The sequence below is a fragment of the Coniosporium apollinis genome (genome assembly GCF_000281105.1).
Source record: "Coniosporium apollinis CBS 100218 chromosome Unknown supercont1.10, whole genome shotgun sequence".
NCBI classification, from domain to species: domain Eukaryota; kingdom Fungi; phylum Ascomycota; class Dothideomycetes; genus Coniosporium; species Coniosporium apollinis.
Genome location: NW_006913272.1, coordinates 591,129 through 611,458, shown reverse-complemented (window position 1 = coordinate 611,458; position 20,330 = coordinate 591,129). Strand labels below are relative to the sequence as shown.

The 20,330-nt window shown below is 51.7% G+C and overlaps 8 protein-coding genes across 8 annotated transcripts; 5 read left to right on the top strand and 3 right to left on the bottom strand.

The window, feature by feature from the left end:
* Nucleotides 1-212: 212 nt before the first annotated feature.
* Nucleotides 213-644, top strand: W97_02789 (uncharacterized protein; the record flags this gene model as incomplete). Its single annotated transcript, XM_007780688.1, has 1 exon — nt 213-644. One exon carries the CDS (start codon nt 213-215, stop codon nt 642-644), a length of 432 nt encoding a protein of 143 aa, XP_007778878.1.
* Nucleotides 645-4,641: 3,997 nt separating this feature from the next.
* Nucleotides 4,642-5,877, top strand: W97_02788 (uncharacterized protein; the record flags this gene model as incomplete). Its single annotated transcript, XM_007780687.1, has 1 exon — nt 4,642-5,877. The coding sequence occupies one exon, from the start codon at nt 4,642-4,644 to the stop codon at nt 5,875-5,877; it is 1,236 nt and encodes a 411-aa protein (XP_007778877.1).
* Nucleotides 5,878-6,258: 381 nt separating this feature from the next.
* On the bottom strand, nt 6,259-7,336 carry W97_02787 (uncharacterized protein; the record flags this gene model as incomplete). Its single annotated transcript, XM_007780686.1, has 4 exons — nt 6,259-6,739; nt 6,869-6,906; nt 6,962-7,033; nt 7,085-7,336. The coding sequence occupies 4 exons, from the start codon at nt 7,334-7,336 to the stop codon at nt 6,259-6,261; spliced, it is 843 nt and encodes a 280-aa protein (XP_007778876.1).
* Nucleotides 7,337-8,386: 1,050 nt separating this feature from the next.
* W97_02786 (uncharacterized protein) lies at nt 8,387-11,490 on the top strand (the record flags this gene model as incomplete). The annotated part of the gene is made up of 6 exons (XM_007780685.1): nt 8,387-9,140; nt 9,190-9,683; nt 9,737-9,912; nt 9,963-10,526; nt 10,578-11,016; nt 11,077-11,490. 6 exons carry the CDS (start codon nt 8,387-8,389, stop codon nt 11,488-11,490), a joined length of 2,841 nt encoding a protein of 946 aa, XP_007778875.1.
* Nucleotides 11,491-11,991: 501 nt separating this feature from the next.
* W97_02785 (mitochondrial import inner membrane translocase subunit tim14) lies at nt 11,992-12,472 on the bottom strand (the record flags this gene model as incomplete). The annotated part of the gene is made up of 3 exons (XM_007780684.1): nt 11,992-12,127; nt 12,228-12,355; nt 12,422-12,472. The coding sequence occupies 3 exons, from the start codon at nt 12,470-12,472 to the stop codon at nt 11,992-11,994; spliced, it is 315 nt and encodes a 104-aa protein (XP_007778874.1).
* A 496-nt stretch (nt 12,473-12,968) lies between these two features.
* On the top strand, nt 12,969-13,665 carry W97_02784 (uncharacterized protein; the record flags this gene model as incomplete). The annotated part of the gene is made up of 2 exons (XM_007780683.1): nt 12,969-13,149; nt 13,256-13,665. The coding sequence occupies 2 exons, from the start codon at nt 12,969-12,971 to the stop codon at nt 13,663-13,665; spliced, it is 591 nt and encodes a 196-aa protein (XP_007778873.1).
* A 1,656-nt stretch (nt 13,666-15,321) lies between these two features.
* On the bottom strand, nt 15,322-17,603 carry W97_02783 (protein phosphatase 2 (formerly 2A), regulatory subunit A; the record flags this gene model as incomplete). Its single annotated transcript, XM_007780682.1, has 9 exons — nt 15,322-15,663; nt 15,729-16,066; nt 16,119-16,219; nt 16,274-16,418; nt 16,473-16,587; nt 16,639-17,130; nt 17,184-17,335; nt 17,385-17,490; nt 17,541-17,603. 9 exons carry the CDS (start codon nt 17,601-17,603, stop codon nt 15,322-15,324), a joined length of 1,854 nt encoding a protein of 617 aa, XP_007778872.1.
* Nucleotides 17,604-18,182: 579 nt separating this feature from the next.
* On the top strand, nt 18,183-20,014 carry W97_02782 (phenylalanyl-tRNA synthetase, beta subunit; the record flags this gene model as incomplete). Its single annotated transcript, XM_007780681.1, has 2 exons — nt 18,183-18,770; nt 18,839-20,014. 2 exons carry the CDS (start codon nt 18,183-18,185, stop codon nt 20,012-20,014), a joined length of 1,764 nt encoding a protein of 587 aa, XP_007778871.1.
* Between the last annotated feature and the right edge of the window lie 316 nt (nt 20,015-20,330).

Sequence of the window (20,330 nt, the reverse complement as noted above, 5' to 3'; positions counted from 1 at the left end):
TTATATATTATAATTTAGATAAGAGAATTACTTAGAATAGACGCTCTAGGTCTAAAGCGCTACTAATCTAGTCTTAAGGTTAGAGACGTAGTTATAATTTATACTGAGTCTAATAACTAGCGCGTAAAGGGTTAAAATATTGTTTTCGACAATAAGACTAGAGCTATCTAAGGATATAGTAGGTCTAGTAAGTTTCGGGAAAACTTGTGCATATGAGCACGAGGCCTGACCCAATCAATGGGATTCCCAGAGGTGACGCCCGTATAAGTAAACCCCGGGTTTACCTCAGCCTGCGCCTTCGCGTGATCCCACCCAGTGCGGCGCTGTGCGTGGATGCCGTTGAACTCGGGCAGCCCGCGGACGTCGGGGCCCCAGCCGAAATCATCGACGATGAAGCGCTTCACTCCTGCAGCCTCGGCAGCGTCGATTATGGCGACCTGATGCCCTATGCCGGACGGGCCCACAACACAAACGGCGGCATCTTACCCCGCCAGTGCTTTGGTCAGCTCGTCAACCTTGTACGCCGTTCTGATAACGGGTACTCCGGATGGAAAGGTCGCCGCAGACTGGACCCGGGTGATTATGGTCACGTCAAACCCGGCGCTCATGAGGGCCGCTGTGATGGGAGTACCGAAGTTGCCTGAGGCCGGCGGGGTTGTTAGTGACGACTGATTCCCAAGACGTGGAAACACTTACGCCGAAAACGGCAACTTTTTTGATGGTAGTCATCAAGTGTTTGTGACTCTTTGTGACGCGTTAGTGGGCGAGATAAGGATGGTGGACTTGGCTATTTGAGGCTAGCTGTACGGGAACGCAGGAAGTAAGTGCACGGTGGGGGCTGCAAGCTCAGCTCCTCCTTAAGCGCTCTAATAACAAGATCGCGGGACGAAGAGGCACAGCAACACGTATCCCGTCGGTCATAGAAGTCCAAAGTCATCCGCGCTCGAGTAAAACGCACCGTGCTCTCCCACTATCACCCGGCATTATTAACGGCCCCTCGATACCAAAATCGCTCGATGGAGCGGGCGAAGGCGGGGGAGTATCCGAGATGAGGTAGAAAACCTTCAAGTCGGCGGCGGTGAAGCAAAACGCAACTCTCCCACATTCTCTACCTGAACTAAAGCTGTGCATCTCTAGGACGACATCGCAGAGCTAAGCGGAACGTTTGCTGCTCTTTGCAGAATGTATCGGAATTCTTAGCGCGTGTGGGGCACGCGTTTCGGACGCGCCGGGTTCCTTACTGTGCTTGCAGATAAAACCGGGAATTTGCCACTGAACGCCAACGCCTCCCCGCATTTCATATAGAAATCTCTATGCGATAACCTGAGAACGTCTAAAACGCCGTGTTTATCAAAACAGTCTAATATCCTACCCAAAACAGTCAATTGTATAGAACTCTTGGTATTTTAGTCCAAAAGACATTATCACCGTCCACCGTCTACCGGCCACCAGCCACTAGCTATTATCCACCAGCCACGTCTACCGCAATACCGAAGCGCAAGGAGGTTGTTAAGGTTACAGCTACTAATACTAAGAGAAAACAATCAAGAAAGACACTAGCTGCTAGTGGTTTAAGAGCGGCTAGTAGTTTATAAGCGGCTATACCCTTATCAGCTCCTACCTAATCCTCTCATCCTCGATCCTCCCGTCCTTAAACTCAGACTACTCCTATATTTATACCTCTATTAGCTCCTACCCGATCCTCTCGTCCTTAATCCTCCTATTCTTAAACTTAGACTACTTCTATATCTATACCCTTATTACCACGCGCTCCTACCGTCTCGCTATTATCTAAGTAGAATAACTAGCACTCTATATCGGATACTACAGCCAAATAAGAGGAGGAGACTCTAATATTCGCTTATACCTACTATCTATAAGTTATTAATAATAAGAAGCTACTTAAATCGCAGACGCGTATCTATAAGATTAATAAGCTAGTATCTTGTCTCTTCTACTCTAATATAGAGCGGTTTAAACGCTAGGTAATAGAGTATACTTAACCCTAGTAGTTTAAGCGGCTTAGTATTTAGGCTTCTTTATCGCAAGATAGAGGTACTAGTATTATTTAGAATATTAACACTTAGGAGAGTATTAATAAGGCTGAATAGATGCTAGTTACCTAGTATAAGGCCTACCCTAAGTAGAGCCTTCGAGTTAACATTATAATTGAGGTTAAAAAGATTATTAAAGAGATTAATCTATTAAATTCAATACTAGTTACTAGCTAGCCACTATAATAATAAGGTCGACGCACCGCTACCTCCGCTTAGCTCCTTAATCTTCTAAACTATATTACCGCTATAAGGGCTACTAATAGTTACGCTTATAATCTTAGCTTTTATTAGTATTATTAGAGCACTAGCTATCCAAACTATAGTAGAAGTAGCAACCGCATTTACTATTTAAATAGCTCTAATACTCTACTAGATAACTATCTACCTCTTAACTCTAAAGCGATAGAGATTTAGAACCGAGATATTAGATAAAGTTAGGCTAATCTTAACTAGCTAATAGTTAATCTACTAATAAGGCTATTTAGTTATAAGCGCGTAAAGGAGGGTAATAGATTATAAAGAATAGGTTAATTAACAGCCTAGTAAGCGCTAGTAGCTAGATACCCTTTAGCTCTAGTCTCTTAGATACCTATACTAATAGTATAGCCGCCTACTCTCTTAATTAACTATAATTCTTTATAATTATTACTAGTTTTAGCTAAAAGCAATCTAGATAGTATACTAGCGCAGTTTATAAGCTAGGCTAAGAGTTAGTAGTGCTAGAAGGCACCCTTCTCGCAAGTCTTTCTTAATTAGCTAAAGAATAAGCTATCTAAAGATAGTTAAAATCTTAAGGAACTAAAAAAAGATATAACTACCGAGTAGTAGAACGAGTATAGCTTTAAACTAAAGTATCTCGCCCGTATTTATAGGGAAATTAGACCTTTTAAGGATACCTAGTATTAGATACACTAAGCGTAGCGTTTCTACCTCTTCTCTATTAAGATCTTATTATTAATTAGTCTATATAAGCCTAGGAGACTTAAATCTTAGTATATTATTACACTCTTTTTTACTTTTTATATCTAGTATTCCTTATTAGAGCTGGTTGTCCCGCTCTGTCGACTAATTAAAACTAGGCGGTTAGTATTAAATATAAGCCGGACTAGCTCTAATAATTCTCTAGTAATCTATTACTAGGTTAAAATTTTTTTAATACTAAGTAGTATTTAGTAGCGCAACATTTTCTAATTATATATTTAAGCGGCAGCGGAGTTTTATATATATTATATCTTAGAACCGTTTTTTTTTATAAGCGTAGCTACAATATTTATAGAGTATCTAATTTAAACTAAAAAAGATAATAAGTCGTGCGCAGATTCTTTATGTTTCTATATAGAAAGCTATAGACTGTATCTAGTATACTAAAAGTAAGTAGTAGCGTTCGTACCGCTAGCTATATAGATTACTAGGTGTAAGAATACTATAAAGTCTATTATATTATCTATTAGCTACCGCTAGCTTTTTATCCACTACTTCATATCCGTAAATAAGGCCTTAATAGGGTTTAAATCTAGTAAGTATAGAAGAAGGTAGTTAAAATTAACACTAAACTCCCTAAATAGCTCTAGTATCTAAGCGCTATAATAAGTAGTAATATTATCTATTATAATAACCGTTTATCTAAGCTGCTGCTATATTACTAGTAGTAGCATCTACTAGAGCTAAGCCTTAGAGATTTCAGCGTTTATAGCTCCCTTAATAATAAGGGTGGCGTCCTTAATATAGCTCTTAATTACTAGTACTAGTAAAACTAAGTAGACTTTAGAGCGTCTTATAGTTATAATATCCTCTACCTTAATACTAGCCCTAGACTAGCCGTGTTATCTATAGGGAGTATACTTATTATTAGCAGTCTTATCTATAAAGATAAGCTCACTTTTATTATATTATAACTACCAAGCTATCTAGGCTATCTAAAGCAGCTTGTTTTATTTAACCGCGCGTCGTGCTATCTTCTTTTAAGTCTATCATACGCGTATTAGTGTTAAATAGATAGTACTAATTAATAGTTAAATACTAAACTACTAGTCTAGCTAGGTGGCTATATCTTTAAGATATACAGTAGGGTTTAACTAGAGCTAGTTAAGGAGCGCCTACTCTATAGTAGTTAGCATCTATTGCGGTTATCTAGTAAGAGCCTAAGATCATCCACATCCTCTTATGCTACTATAAGTAGCTTTAGACGGCCTCGAGCCACAGTTAATAGAGGATAAAGTTAACTAAATAAGTCTAGGCTTAAGCGCATTTAGTATATAGTGGTTTTCGAGGCTTAAGTAAGCCGTTTAATCTCCTTAACTGGCGTATTATAATTCAAAAGATAGATAATAGTATTAATAATATAGCTAGCAAGTTTTCGAGCTATTGCGGCATTAAATGGGACGGTGGTTATATTAAAAACCTTATTAATTAACAGTTGGCTATACCGTGTGGTGGGGGAGCCGCTCCAGTGGCAAATTCCCGGTTTTATCTGCAAGCACAGTAGTGGCCGCAGAGCCGCAATTCCCGATCGTCATTATCGCGAAGCTTACCTGCAGCTCTCCCACTCCACCGCATTCCATCCACAACTTCACTCATAACAACAATGTCTTCCAAACCTGCACTCCGCCTCCTCCGCCAGCCCCTAACCCGCTGTCTCCGGCCCTCAAAATCCTACCACCCACGCAATGCCTCCACCCTCCGCGCCCTCACCTCATCCGCAGAAGGCCCGCCCCCATCTCCCCGCAATCCCCTCGACCCCCTAACAACCTCTCGCCTCGAAGCCGCCCGCCGCGCCTACTACACCCGGCGCTCCTACTATGCGAGCGCAGGCGCCGCAATTTGCATGCTGGTCCCACTGGTGCTAATCAACTTCATGGACGCTGAGAAACTGGACGCATCTTCCTCGTCCTCTTCGTCTTTCCAAGGCAAGCCAGTGGTACTAGCGCCAGGTGGGGAGAAGCTCGTCGCTATCTCCGAAAAGAGCGGAGAGCCTGTGGTCGAGGTCGTAGAGACAGGGACGAGCAGCGTGCCGCACTTCCCCAAGACAATCCGCATACCAACCCCCGGAGGCGTAGGCAATGAAACAGACGAGGAATACACCCTTCTCGGCCTCGGCATCCGCACCGTCTCATTCCTCAGCATCCAGGTCTACGTCGTCGGCTTCTACGTCAGCACCGCCTCGCTCGCGGCCTTACAAGCACGGCTAATCCACCACGTCAACCCGGCGGCCTCAACGCTGATTCCCGGGGAAAAGGAGAAGCTGAAGCAGGCGCTATTGAGTCCGGACGAGAGCTACGATATCTGGGACGCGGTGCTGCGGGACAGTGTGGAGACGGGGACCGGCATCGGGGGTGTGAAGAGTGCGTGGAGGGTTGTACCGACTAGGAACACGGATTTTGCGCATCTGAGGGATGGCTGGGTTAGGGGTATCACGGCGAGGACGCAAGAGGCTGCTCGGAAAGCCCAGGCGCTGGCGCAGCCGCTGGTGCTGGGAACGCAGCCGGGTGAGGCGTTGGATAGGTTCGATGACGACGGGTTTGCGGACGCGATGAAGAGCTTCAAGGCGCTGTTTGGTGGACGCGGCAAGGCGCCTAAGGGGAGCGTGGTATTGCTTACAAGGGATGAGAAGGGGAAGCTGGGCGTGCTGTTTCAGGAGAAGGAGACGCAGAGGATGGTCAATATGGGGGAGGTTGGTGATGAGAGGATTGCGAGGCTAGTCTGGCTAGGGTATCTGGGTGGGAAGAATGTAAGCTCGGAGGGTGCGAGGAAGGGTGTTGTGGATGGCGTGATGGGATTGGTGGAGAGGCCGGTAGGGACGGTGGAGACGAGGGTAGAGTAAGTACAGGGTTGTGGGAGTAGTGAGAAAGCGTAGACGATGTTTCGGCGCCATGCCTACATAAGCGCCTCGGAAGTTGATACTGCACGGCACAAGCTGCCGGTTATGGTACTACTTAGTAATAGAAGGAAAGCTAACTATACCTTGCACGGAGGAACCGGTGCAACAGGTTGACGAGCCATATTTGGGTCAATGGGATACTGACATCACTAAGCTTCTACAATGCTGTACTCTACGATGCGAGCTAGCTCCCCTTCTAGTCCTCTTCTCCGCGGCTATACATAATCGTCTCGTAAACGCCTCCTCGGTATGTCTCAACCGAACCCCAAGTCTTCACGTCGATACTTGACAATATTACCGAATGACCTTATATCCCCGAACGCCTTATTCCTCCCCCGCATGCAGCCTCTCCGCCCTCCCGACCAAATCCTCCACCCACGCCCCAAACTCTCTCCTCATTTCAATCGGCACTACGTGCCCCTGCCCCTCTACTAAATGCGTCGTAACCCCTCCCTCCTCGCCCCCTAAACCCTCCAGCAACACCTTCGCATGCGGAAAACTAATCATACGGTCCTCGCTGCCATGCACAACCATAATCCTCTCTCGTCCAACCTTGTCGCCGAGCTCTTTGAGCTGGGCAGCGGACTTGTGGTGCCAGCCAGCCGCGATGGCTTGCGCCATGAAGCCTTTGCGCTGGAAGCCCTCCTTGTCGGACCGTTTGGTTATCTCGGCGGCGGCGAAGCGGTCGCCGTTTGTGGGGAAGGGCTGGATGGTGTATTCGGATTCGTCTGGTGCGGCTAGCCACTTCTCGGAATAGAGATTTCGCTTGATGTTTGCGAGTTGGATGTCGAGGGCGCGGGGAATGCTGTGGGAGGTGGGATTAGTGGGAGATGAAAGTAGAAGGCGGGAGTGGAAGGCGAAAGTGGAAAGTAGAAGGGGAAAGGGGAAGAAAGGGGAAATCGGACGCAGGCGGGAAAATATGCAAACGACTTACAAGAGGTTCACTCGGTTGCGGAGATTTTCGAAGAAGCCCTGTGGAGTGGTCAGGTTGATGGATGGGCTCTGCGGACCGGCTTGGCGGGCTTACGACTGTGTTGTAGAGGTATGCGGCTGTGGAGACGAGTGAGAGCGAAGCTATCCTGTCAGGTACGCGAAGTGCCTGCGAGGATTTAGTGCCATGCATCCTGTCTTGCGACTCGGCCTGACGTACCAGTTCTTGCGCGATCATGCCTCCCATGCTGATGCCGATCACGTGTACGGACCGTTGATCGGTCCATCCCAGATGGTCCAATATCTCCATTGTGTCTTGTGCCATCGAGGAGGTCGAGTATCGCATCAGAGGTTTGCCTGACTCGCCGATGCCCCGGTTGTCAAAGATCAGGGAGGTATATTGATCGCCCTTGGTATGTCCGAAGTCTTTCGTCTGCCGCTGCCATGCCGATTTCATGCCGCCGAGGCCCATGATCCACTATATTTTACATGCCAGTCTGAGCTTATGATCTTCGTAAAAGGAAAGACTTATGTATATAGGGCAAGACTAGAGACAAATCCCTCATAGGAAGTATAGAAAGTGGTACGAGGAGCATAAAAGAGCAAAATTCACCTACCACAAGATGTATTGGGCCGCGCCCGTGGACTTCGTATGCAATATCATACTTTCCTTCGGCAATAGAAACTTTCCCCTTCGCTGTTGGCTTCAAGTCCCATGTCACATAGGGAAACTCTGGATGCTCTTGCAGCTCTGCAGCGGTCAGCGGCCGAGCTGGTGCAGCTGCTGTGGTCCTTGATAGACGTTAGTTGCGAGTTTTGCGGGCACCGGTTGTCTGGTATCTCATACATGCTAGATCGGGAAACCCTTGCGGACGGCGAATGAAGGGCTACCAGAGGATCCAGGTACACTCCTACTCTGCAACAGGAGGGTGGTCCTCGCGAAGGTGGCTTACTAGGCTGCACGCACACGCAATCCTTGAGATCGGAGATTGGGAACCTGGAGAAAGACGGTTCGAGCAGAACTCCAGAAAGAATTTGTGTACAGGAAATCTAACTATACTCTAGTTTCGCTGCCTCAGTGTTTTTGCTGCAGTTAGAGTACAACAATAAAGAAGTGTCGACTGTCCACACAGCACGCTCGTGACCCCAGACAGGCCGAGGCTCAAAATTCAAAACCCCCTGAGGCCTTAGGCAGCCCCCCCATCAAGCCAGTGACGCGTGTCAGCGGCGGGTTGATCGACGCTGCAGCGTGAGCGAACCCGAACCGCGCTTGCATCACCGAGAACCTGAACCCTTGCTCTGGCCGCAAAGTGTTCACACAGCGAGCGATGCGCTACAGTAAACAACTTCGCGATACATGCCAGAACCCTGATCAGAACACGGCTTACGCCAGACTTGCCATGAGTCGCGACTGCCTAACCACCACCACAAGCTCTATCTCAATAACCTCTGGTACCATACTGGTTCCACTACGATAGCCTCAGCATCACTCTCGAGTGCTGCCTCCACCAACCCTGCTACAATGGACTCCTCCCCTGTCAACCAGGGCAATGGGCTCAACTTTCTCGCACCGCCGCCTCCAGCAGTGAACCAACCGCCCATGATATTCGGGAGCTATTCCGCAGACGGCTCGCCGGTGCCAGCATCGCTGTCTGCGCCAATCTTTACAGACGATGGTGCATCAATGGGCATGGAGGATGGCACCGACCAGGGCGATGCGAAGAGACGGAGGATTGCCCGGGCATGTGACATGTGTAGGAAGAAGAAGATAAAATGCGACGGAAAGATGCCGGCGTGTTCACATTGCCTGAATTACAAGACAGAGTGCATTTTTACGCAGGTCGAGAAGAAGCGTCAACCTCCCAAGGGCGCAAAGTATATTGAGGGCTTGGAGAACAGGCTTGGCCGCATGGAGTCCTTGCTAAGGCTCTCGGGGCTCCTTTCGGAAGGCGATGCGCAAACCGACTTGGGGACCTTGGAGAAGAGACTTGCGGACAAGACTACAACTGGCAGCAAGACCGCGACACCTTCCAGGACATCTGAGGTCTCAGGCCCAGCTCCAGAAGCGCGCTCTGAAAGCATACCATCGTATCAAAATACCCCGCAGCAGCCTAGATTGGCCAGTCCGACAAGTGGTATGGCCTCTCCAGAGCCGCCGCCGACAAACGGCTCTCAGCGAAATGGCACTCAAGAGAAGCCCGAGCAAGAAGTTGACTCTCTATCTGATATGATGTGTTCTTTGGTGACGAACAACTGCGGCGAGACTCGATACATAGGTAGCATCTCACCGCGCTATAACACCCAAAGCACGCTGACCTTCGTCAGGCTCTTCATCTGGTTTCTCCATCTTCTCGCCGAAAGGCATACAGTGGGTAAATGAGAAGACCGGAGACACTGCCTTTCAAGACATGATACAGTGCGCCGCGGTAGACGACAAATGGATACACTGGAAGCCTGACGTATTCCGTGACATCTTTGCCAGACGTGTGTTCAAGCCTCTGCCACCAAAGAACGAGGCTCTGTCCCTGCTCAAAGACTATTTCGAGAACTTTAATTGCATGTTCCCTCTGTTTCACGAACCTACCTTTATGCATCTTGTCGACAAGCACTACTCCAATGATCCTTACGAAGGTTCTGGCTGGTGGGCGAGCTTGAATGTTGCTCTTGCAATCGCCCACAGATTGAGAGTCATGAGCAACCTGGTACCCCAAGACGAAGACCAGAAGGCTTGGGGCTATCTGAAGAATGCTTTGGCTGTTCAGACAGAGCTCACGATCCGAAACACAGATCTACTCAGCGTGCAAGCTCTGCTAGGAATGGTGAGCTCATTCGACATCTCTTTCTCCAAATGGGCCTGACCCGACATCTATAGGCCTTGTTTTTGCAAGGAACTCCTAATCCGCAGCCTTCCTTCTTCTTTGTCGCCGCCGCCATCCGGTTGTCGCACAGTATAGGATTGCATAAACGAGGATCAGGCTTCAACCTCAACCCCAGCGAGATTGAACAGAGGAAGAGAGTCTTCTGGATAGCGTACATGGTGGACAGAGAGTGAGTTCGATACTGCAGAAAGGCCTTGGAAATTTCTGACGGCCGTTTAGCGCCTGCTTGCGATCTGGACGGCCTCCTATACAGGATGACGATGATATGAACGTTGAATTGCCGAGCGAGGATCCACCGGATAATGTCGGCAACATTCCTCTTGGGGACGGCAAGGGCAAGGTCAATCTCTTCCGACTAATGTGCACATTCTCCGTGATCGAGAGCAAAGTATACAAACAGCTATACTCAGTAAAAGCATCGAAGCAGTCAGACGGCGAACTGCTCAACACTATCGGCGAGCTAGATCGCGAGCTCGAAGAGTGGAAAGACGCCATACCCATAGACTTCCGGCCTGAGCACGAGATCAAAGCATCTCATACGCCACTTATCCTGCACGTGGTTGTCCTGCACTTCGCATACTACAACTGTCTCACCACGATACATCGCATGTCTGTGCATCATGGCTACTGGACTAGCCGGCTGTCCAACTATGCGATACAGGGATTGAACGCCAGACCACTGAATCCGAGGGTCTTCTCGTCGGCCGCGCTGTGCGTGCAGGCAGCGCGCGCCTCAATTCATCTTATCAAGTACATTCCACAAGGCGACTTCGCCTGCGTATGGTATGACCACATCAACACGTTGATCACAGCACGAAGATGCTAACTTGCCAGGATGATCATCTACTTCCCCGTCTCAGCCCTCGTAACCCTCTTCGCCAACATCCTCCAAAACCCCCAAGACACCCGCGCCCGCTCCGATCTGAAGCTCATGAACCTAGTCGTGAGCTTCCTGTCCATGCTCTGCTCGGACGAGGAAAACGGCAGCAATGGCAGCATACGGCGTATGCTGAGCGTGTGCTCGGAATTCGAGCGCATCGCCAAGGTCGTTCTCGACAAGGCTGACAAGGAGTCATCTTCGCGGCGGAAACGCAAGCAGCAGCAGGAGCAGGCCCAGTCGTTGAACGGAGGATCGCAGGCTCCGTCGACTCAGCAGCAGCAGCAACAAGCTCGGGTGTGGCAACAGCCGACGGCGCCACAAACACCTGCACAGCAGACGGGTAACCTACCCAACCCGTTTACTCCCAACTTCGGCAGCGATCTCAGCGATCAAGTAAGCGTCCACGCCCCTGCCCCTCTATGTACCCAGCATTCCTCTAACCCATCCCACCAGCCCTTTCCCTTCACCCCCAACCCCCCCACAACCCTCCCCACCACCACAAACTGGCTTCCCGACTTCTCGCCGCCCCTAGGCGGCTCCTCCCTCCTCTCGCAAACGACCTCCTTCGCAGACATGCAATATACCCAACCAACCACCAACGGGTCCGGCATGAACGGCTCTGGTATGAGTGGTTTCGGGGGCTTAGGCAGCGGGCTCGATATCGGGAACACATTTCAGCATCCGTTTGTGCCGCAGGATCTGTGGCAGATGCCTATGACGCTGGAGTGGGATTGGGCGGATATGACCGCGGGGGCGTTGGGAGGGTTTGATGACGGGATCAGTATGAATGGAATTAATGGGGGCCCGGGTTCTGGTGGGCAGGGAGACAATGAGGGCGATGCGGGCAGACAGCAGGAGCAGAGGTAGCGGGCATGAGGGGGGCTTTGTCATGGCTGGATTGGTGGTGGAGGGTGAAGCATATTGCTGATAAACAGGGGTTAGGGACTTTTCATGGCCGAGGATGGCTCTGTGGGGCTGAGGGAGTTCTGGTGTAAGACTACGCGGCCGCGAGGCTGTAAGGATGGTAATGGCGATGCCACACTCGGTACGTAAATGTGAGTTGTACAGAGCTCGGGCGTGTTTTTGTAACATACCAGATCCTGCGATGGCTGTGCTCGGAAGTTTCTGTACAATACCGTCCACACTGAAAGATTCTGCCCAGGCAAGTGCCGAGGCAGCCTCGTTTAAATCCCCCGTGACACACCACCCTGCCATCACACTTCTAGCCCCCGAGTGGTGATATATGCCTTCTCTTCCCAAGATCTAAACCCAACGCCACCCAATGCAGCCAGCCCGAAACGCCTTGCTAACCCAATCACCCCCCATATTTTACAGCCACTCTCATTCCCACTCGGCTCAGGCGCCTACTCAACTCTTCTCCAACATCTCCTTCGCCTCATTGATCTTCGTCGCCAGATACGGACTCCCGCCCCTATCCGGATGGTTCAGCAGCATGAGCTGGCGGTGCCGCTTGCGGATAATTTCTTTGGTTACGCCGCGTTCCCTATCCGCTTGTCAGTCCCACATCTCCCTCAGTAGGCACATCATTTCTGTGATTCCCCGACTGACGAGGGAAGCGGAAAGGAGGAACGAGGGTCACATACGAGACTTCGAGGATCAGAGCAGCTTCCCTCCGGTTGATCTTGGGCTCAAACCCGCCCTTGTAGAAGGCTTTACCGAGCGCGTTCACGCCGCCGCGATGGCGGCGGAGGGCTACGAGGCCGGCGCGACCCTGGGGATATCTTTGTTAGTGAGTTTTCTTCCGGGGGAGCGCTGGAGAAGGACGGGGGGAACACACGAAGAAGGCGGCTGCGGCGACGCCGACGCCGACGAGGAGGACGGATGTCATAGTCTCGAAGACAGGTTGATGCCTCTTTTGGCGAGTTCTGCTGACGGCGTGCTGGTAGTTCGAGGAAGGGAGATGGTATTGCGGATGCGCTTGAGAATGATGGATGATGTTTTCGCCTGAACAAACCTCAAAGCTCGATGTCACATGGATGTCGGGCGCTTCGGCGATTCCTCTGGACTTTTGCACTTTTGCGCCAAGGCCGCCGCCCAGATCCCTGCAAGCGAAAGCTCACCTCCAGAAAAAAGGTCCAGGTTCGTGGGGCTTGCATTACATCTTGCGAACACTTTGAACGACGCCCCACTGCGCATTTACGCTTTACGAAGAGTCAGAAGGCGCAGAAAAGCAGCCTTAGTCTGCGACTAGACCGTCAGATCTTCTGCGAGGACACGACCAACCTCCGCCGCAGCGCCCACCGCGCTTCACAAGCAGCCTCCCTGCTGCGAAATCCGAGACCACAACCCCTTAGAACACAGGATACCCAAATTGCATCGCCACCATGAGGATCGAGACGTGCTACTTCTGCTCGCGGCCCGTCTATCCGTCAAAAGGCATAACCTTTGTGCGCAACGACGCGAAGCAGTTCAATTTCTGCCGCTCCAAATGCCACAAGAACTTCAAGATGAAGCGGAATCCGCGCAAACTCGCGTGGACCAAGGCGTTTAGGAAGGCGCATAACAGTATGTCTCCCTCTTCCCCTCTCCCCTCGCGTCCTCCCCTCCACCATCCTCCCCTCAGAAGAGGAAGCGCTACGTGAAGGATAAGTTTGCTGATGGAGTATTCCAGAGGAAATGGTCGTCGACAGCACCCTAACCTTCGCCTCCCGCCGCAGCATCCCCGTGCGCTACAACCGCGACCACATTGCCACCACCCTCAAAGCAATGCAGCGCGTCGCCGAGGTCCGCGCAAGGCGCGAGCGCCAGTTCTACAGGAACCGCATGGCGGGCAACAGGGCGGCCCAGCGAGCTGCGGACAGGAAGCTTGTCGAGGAGAACCAGCATCTGTTGCCGCCGGAGGAGAGGACAGCGATTCTGGCGCATTTGGAAGAGGAGGAGAGGGAGGTGGATTTGTTGGATGGGGAGAGGGAGACCATGGCGGAGGAGGTGTTGGAGGCGCCGAAGGTTAAGACGAAGGCGAGGAGGAGGCAGAGGTTGGTTGTGGGAGGGGGTGTGGAGGAGATGGATGTCGATGGATGAAGTGGTGCTATAGAAAAGGCGCGCGGCCTTTGCTGATGTCGCTACGATGTGCACTTGGAGTATGGCGTCTGGCAGTGGGCTTTGTTATAGTCACGGTCATGGTTCCCTTTGCGAAAATACATGGCGGAATTCAATCGACCGACTGTCCGGCAGAGAAAGCAAAGAGGCGTTTCTGGAATGCAAAATGCCATGTCATCATCGTTGCGAGGGATTTATCAAGAGAACCAAGCCGTGCGTGGTTCAGCCAGCTCCTAGCCAATCAAACCCGCCTCCCTTCCTATTGCACTCCCTCTGTTCTCAAGTCTGAGCGAACTCAATGTCCCCCGGCAGTTCTTGGCTCCTTCTCACTCCCGCTCTCACGAGTCCCACACGTTCCGCACAACGCGCAACGAGTCCGCTGTCTACGCAGCGTCTCCGGCAGCATGTCCGCACGCCGGCATGAATCTTGCTGACGCACTGCTGCGGCGCATACCTCGGTCAGGAATCCTGCTTTGTGGACGCTGTGGGAAAGAAAAATTGAGGAGCTCGATGTATGTCTGTATAGGTGCTTTTTATACAAGTGTTTTGATGGTATGCAGGAAAACCCGCTGTTATTCAATGTGTGAGTTAAGAAAATTGAGGATGGGAAGCAACTTTTCCTATAGGAGCGGGCCGGCCGCTTCAAATATTAATGCATACATGATGATTCTCCCGGTCCTGCCGGTGAGTCCAACATCCCCTGAATCAGATGCCTAGTCATCGCCATCCAAAAGTATCACTTCACTCCTCGAAGCCACCACTCGTGACCTAGTACCAGCATCGAAGAACCCAGCCCCCCTTTCACTCGCCACCACCGCCACTATCTGCGTCTCTCTCCGATACCACCCTCACCACACACGGAGCAACAGCTCTGTGGCTGCTGCTTCAGTGGAGGAAGCCATTCCCTAGACTTGCACGAGCCAGGCTTCTTTATTTCGACGGGACAAGGCGCGGCCATGAGGTACTCGCGATCGCCGCAGGCGAAGTGGATTTCTTGTACTTTGCACATCTGGTGTTTTTGTTGCGTTACTTCTTTCTGAGTGTTCGGGTGGCGACGTCGGGCGAGTGGTTTTGGGTCGTTGTTTCAGTTCCTTGAGCCGGGTTGGTGAGCAGACCGTGCTTGTTTGAATAGTGAATTTGAGGTTTGATGTTAAGAAGCTGTTCAAAGATGGGGCTTGGCCATTTTATAGATAGAGGTGGATTGAGTGACAGTCCATATGCAGCTGGTGATGATAGCGCCTCGAGAAACGTGTCAGCTGTATGACTGCCACTGACCGGGTATCGACATATGAAGAACACGGTTCTACTCCCTACCGCTAACCAGTCGTAAATCCAAGTAACGATAGTAGCAAGCGGTCTGTGGTCATTGAAGAGCTCAGCCAGCATCAGCACAGTCAAGAAGCTTGTCAGTGACTTTTGATTAATCTCCATCTCTCATACAAAACTCACAATAGCGCAGAACGATGCAAGGTATTTCGCGCCTCCAGCAATCCTTTCTATCCTCCGTGCTCAAGTCTTCGTGACTAACCTGCAAAGGCGTGAAGGGTCTACTTGCCGCGTTCCCCAAACTCCGCCAATGTCTCGTCAACATTCCCTCCCTTTCCAGCGCAGCGAAACTCTCCCCAATCCTCGCCCCAACTACGGCTCCGTATGCATAGCGTCCGTAAAGCTCTGCGCAGCTGTCGTAGCGAAATACCTCACATCGACATCATCGTCCTGCTGCAGCTTCTCCAGGTTCGGTAAGATGTGCTTCTGAATGAGATCTCGGCCCTTCGGCGAACCGGCGGGCGGTAGCTGGCCAGCCTTCTCGAGCGCAATGATGGTGCCGGATTCGGGGAGGCGGCGCAGGACATCGATGAGGACTGCGTAGGACTTGGCGACGTTGAATCGGATGTTGGGGATGTCGTCGTTGACGAGGGTGTCCATCATTGGCAGGATGGATTCTTCGATTACAGGGAGGGAGAGGGCTGGTGCGAGGGTCTGTGTGTCTGATTAGTATACTGCTATGTGGTTGCTTCTCTTACTTCTCCTCGAGATGTCCTTACAGAAACAGCAAAGCACGTGGTCATCCGGTAGAGATAGTTCGGGTGCTTGCCCATCATCATCACCTTCGGCACGATTGCGTCATTCGCCCATTGCACGCCAAAGACCTCGGTCAGCTTCTTCAGATTCTGAGTCGAGGCTTCGCGGATGGAGAAGACGGTGTCGCCGAGCCAGCTCATGCACAGGCTGCTGAGCTTCTCGTCGAAGAACTTGACGCCCAGCTGGCTTGCGAGGAGAGGAACGTATTCGATGATGGCTAGTCGGACGCGCCATTGCTTGTCTTCGGCGAGCTGGACGATGGCCGGTAGAAGGGATTGAGAGAGACGCTCGATGCCGATGACTTCGAGATGGTTAGCGGGATACTCGATAACGTTGCTGCAGGGTGCCAATACCGTTATTGACAAGCTCGAGCTTCGAGATGATATTCAGGCGGACGTCGGGGAAATCATCTTTGAGCATCGTAAGGAACATGGGGAGGAGGTGCTTGATGGTCCTGGTTGCTCCAGATTAGAGAGATCCAAGCCAAGCAGCCAAAGCGAACGCTTACTCGTCTTTGCCCAGGATCGGGGCCAGCCCACTGATCTGCATGCCGAGCGCGGCCCTTACGTGCTGAGACGAATCTGTGACGAGCTCTTCTATGCTGTTCATAACGTCATGCAGGAGAGTGTCCTTGTCCAGTAGGGCGCAAAAGCCTGCGGAATGTTAGCGAATGCAATCGAAGTCAAGGGTGCCAAGAGCCGGCATACCAGGTATCTGTCCTGCAATTGCACTCCGCACCTCGGCCTCTGTGTCTTTGAGCAGCTTTACGAAAGCCGGTACTAGGTCTCTGTTCACAACCTCCTCGTCCACTGCTTTTGCAATCTGCGCGCATCAGCGTCCGAACCGAAACTCATCCATAGCCACAAAACCTACCTTCTCAAATCGGTCCGCCACCATGTACCGAACCCTCCAGCTCTTATCCTCGAACAGGCTCCGCAGGGCTGTAAGCAGAACCCCGTGACTTGACTGTTGCTCCTTCGGTACAACTTCGGCTATGGCGATGAGGATGTCGACCGTCAACAATCGGACGCTGTCTTGATCGTCGCCCGCCAAATGCTGGAAGAGCGGAATCATCTCCTCAATCACGATCGTGGCCGGCATCGCCTTGACAAACTTGGCAAGATTGCTCGCCGCCTGTCTTCGAACCATAGGTGTATCATCGTGTACAAGGTGTCCGAACTGCTGCCTTAGGCCTTCTTGCGATGGGGGGGTCGCCCTGGTGTATGGGACGTTGTAGAGACCGGTGGCGGATATCTTTGACGTAAACCAGTCTGCTTTCGACAGCCGAACAACTAGGGGGATAAAGTACTCCTCGACTTGCTGCTGGGTCAGCTGTTCGCAGATCTTGTTAAGAGACTCCACTGCCTGAAAGATGGTCAACGATTGCCTCTCCAGGCGCTGCGGGGAACCTTGTTTACCTTCTCGCGGACTAACGGCTCTTCTATTGCTGCCAAGTTCTCCAGCGGAGAGAGCAGGACATGACCGTATTCCGGCCCTCCTACGTACTCGACGAAGTTTCCAAGCTCCTCGCTCAATGCGACGAGGACCTCATCTTCGTCTTCCACAGATTCTGCAACTGTGCGTCAGCACTCGGACGTGGCTTGTAGTGGGCCCCATACCGTCTAGGAAGGGTATGAGCTCATCTCTGGTCCGCTCCGGCCCCAGGGCTAAGGCGATTGTGGAGAGCCGGTGAATGGCATTCAACCTAAGCACAAGCTCGTCGTGCTGCCCGAGATCAGCGGCATAGCCACGAGGTGCTACCAGGCTAGAATCACCTTGAGCTCGTCCATGAGGACGGCAATCGGGTACAGCTCGTCATTCTGGTTCTGGCCCTCCATTGTAAGTGATTGTGGTAAGGAGCGTAGGGCGTGAGTCCGTCGGAGGCTGTGGATTTGGAGTGGTACTCGGTCGTGGCTGAGGTTGTGCGGTCGAGGCAGGTGTATCGCGGCGCGGGTTTCGGACGGCAGGAAGGGTTGAAGCAGCCGTCCACAACGACTAGCAGGATGCTCGAGAGGCGGGGATTGTATTATGGGGCAGGCGCAGGGACAGGTATTGTGTGTGTCGTCGTTTTGTGCTCGTGTATCGTGTATCGTAGTTATGTCTTTGACACCTGGGCAGCTCCAGATTGTTGCGTCGACAGCGAAAGCAAAGTCGGGTGGCTTCGCAAGTGGCTTTAGCGCGGGGCAAGCCACAACCACCAAAAGTTTGGAGACGGAGCGCCGTAGTGACTCAAAACTGAGATATCAGCTTCCAAAAATCGCAGGGACAGAGTCTTGATCGCGAATCCGTTTAAACCTCGCGAGAGCCTCCTTGACTGTTGCGCGCATCTCTCTCACCCGCCGAAAAGCGTCCACCGCAAACCGCGAACCGCGCAAAAGTCCCAAAGGAGCTCCACAGAGGAGCAGACAGCAAGCGACATGCCTACCATTGCGGTGGACAAGGCAGAGCTGTTCAAAGAGCTAGGGAAGGAGTTCACGACAGAAGAGTTTGACGAGCTATGTTTCGAGTTCGGCCTCGAGCTCGATGAGGATACATCCCAGACAAAGCGGCCCATCGTGGACGGCGTAGAAGAGCCCCCGCAGTTGAAGATAGAAATACCAGCAAACCGATATGACATGCTTTGCTTCGAGGGCATCGCCCTTAACCTCAATGTCTTCTTGGAGAGGACGTCGTTACCAGACTTCCGAGTTGTTGCTCCCCCGAACGGCGAGCTACAAGAGATCCACGTGAAGGAGGAGACCATGAGGGTACGGCCCCTGGTGACTGGAGCTGTGCTGAGGAATATCGAGTTCACTCAAGCCCGATATGACTCTTTCATAGCCCTACAAGACAAGCTGCATCAGAATCTAGCACGGCAACGGACGCTAGTATCGATAGGCACACATGATCTCGACACAATCAAAGGACCCTTCACATACGAGGCCCTACCGCCGGAAGAGATTGAGTTCGTCCCTCTCAATCAGGAAAAGAAGATGAATGCGAAGGAGCTGATGACCTTTTACGAGGTCAGTAGCACCGCATCGCCAGCTCCATCTCGAGTAATAGCCCGGTGCATGTACTGAAAACTATACAGAAAGACAAACACCTCGGCCGCTACCTACATATCATACGGGACTCACCCGTGTATCCAGTAATCTACGACTCCAACCGAACCGTGCTTTCGCTCCCCCCAATCATCAACGGCGACCACTCCAAGATCACGCTCGACACCAAGAACATCTTCATCGAGGTCACTGCGACCGACAAAACGAAAGTCGAAATCGTAATCCGCATCCTAATCGCGATGTTTTCACGCTACTGCGATGAGCCCTTCACCGTCGAGCCCGTCAAAATCATCTCCCCGCACAACCATGAGAGCCGCGAAACGCCCGACATGACTCCCCGCGAGATGCAAGCCGAGATATCCTACCTAAACGACGTCTGCGGGCTCGACCTGTCTCCCCAAGAAATCTGCGACCTGCTAAAGCGCATGTGCTACCACGCCACCCCGTCCAAGAGCTCACCCGCCCACCTCGACGTCAGCGTCCCCGTCACCCGCGCCGACGTCCTGCACCAGGCCGACATAATGGAAGACGTCGCCATTGCGTACGGCTTCAACAAGCTGCCGCGCTTCTACCCGAACAAGACCGCCGCTGTCGCCGCGCCGCTCATGATTAATAAGCTGGCCGACATCGTGCGCCTTGAGGCGGCCATGGCTGGGTGGACGGAGGTCATGCCGCTAGTGCTGTGCAGCCACGACGAGAACTTCGCGTGGTTGAACCGCAAGGACCACGGGAGTACGGCGGTGCGGCTGCAGAACCCCAAGACGGCGGAGTATCAGATCGTCAGGACGAGTTTGCTGCCGGGGCTGCTGAAGACGATCAGGGAGAACAAGAAGCACAGTGTTCCGATCAAGGTTTTTGAGGTCGCAGATGTCACGTTCAAGGATCTGAGTCTGGAGAGGAAGGCCAGAAACGAACGGCATTTCGCCGCTGCGTGGTACGCGAAGACGAGCGGGTTTGAGGTCGTGCATGGGTTACTGGACCGTGTTATGTTGATGCTGAAGAGCGCGTTCATCACCAGGGAGGCGGCAATCACGGGTGATGAGACGATGAAGAAGTTTGGGTACTGGATCGAGGAGCTGAATGACTCGACATATCTGCCAGGCCACGCCGCGGCTGTGCATATCAACCTTGAAGGCAAGGATCGGGTCATTGGAGAGCTGGGAATATTGCATCCTACTGTTATGCAGAGATACGAGCTTCCGTGAGTCAGCCCAGCCCCTTAGAACCTGTGATGAGTTTTTCTGGTGATTAACGGTTTCTCTTGGCAGATTCCCTGTCAGTACCCTCGAGCTGAATCTGGAGTATTTCTTATAGACTGGAAACTTCATGCCCGCGGTATTCCGGAAAAGCATTCTCAGCCGAAGCCACCGCATGTGCCTACAGCGTAGTAATAGACCAAAGACGGGCGGCGAGGCTTTGCTTGTCGCAGTTACATATAGCGCCCCACCCATAAAAGAATATAGAGTCTCTTCTAGAGATCATGTGCACACCTGTCCATCTACATGATCCTGTGATGGCCTT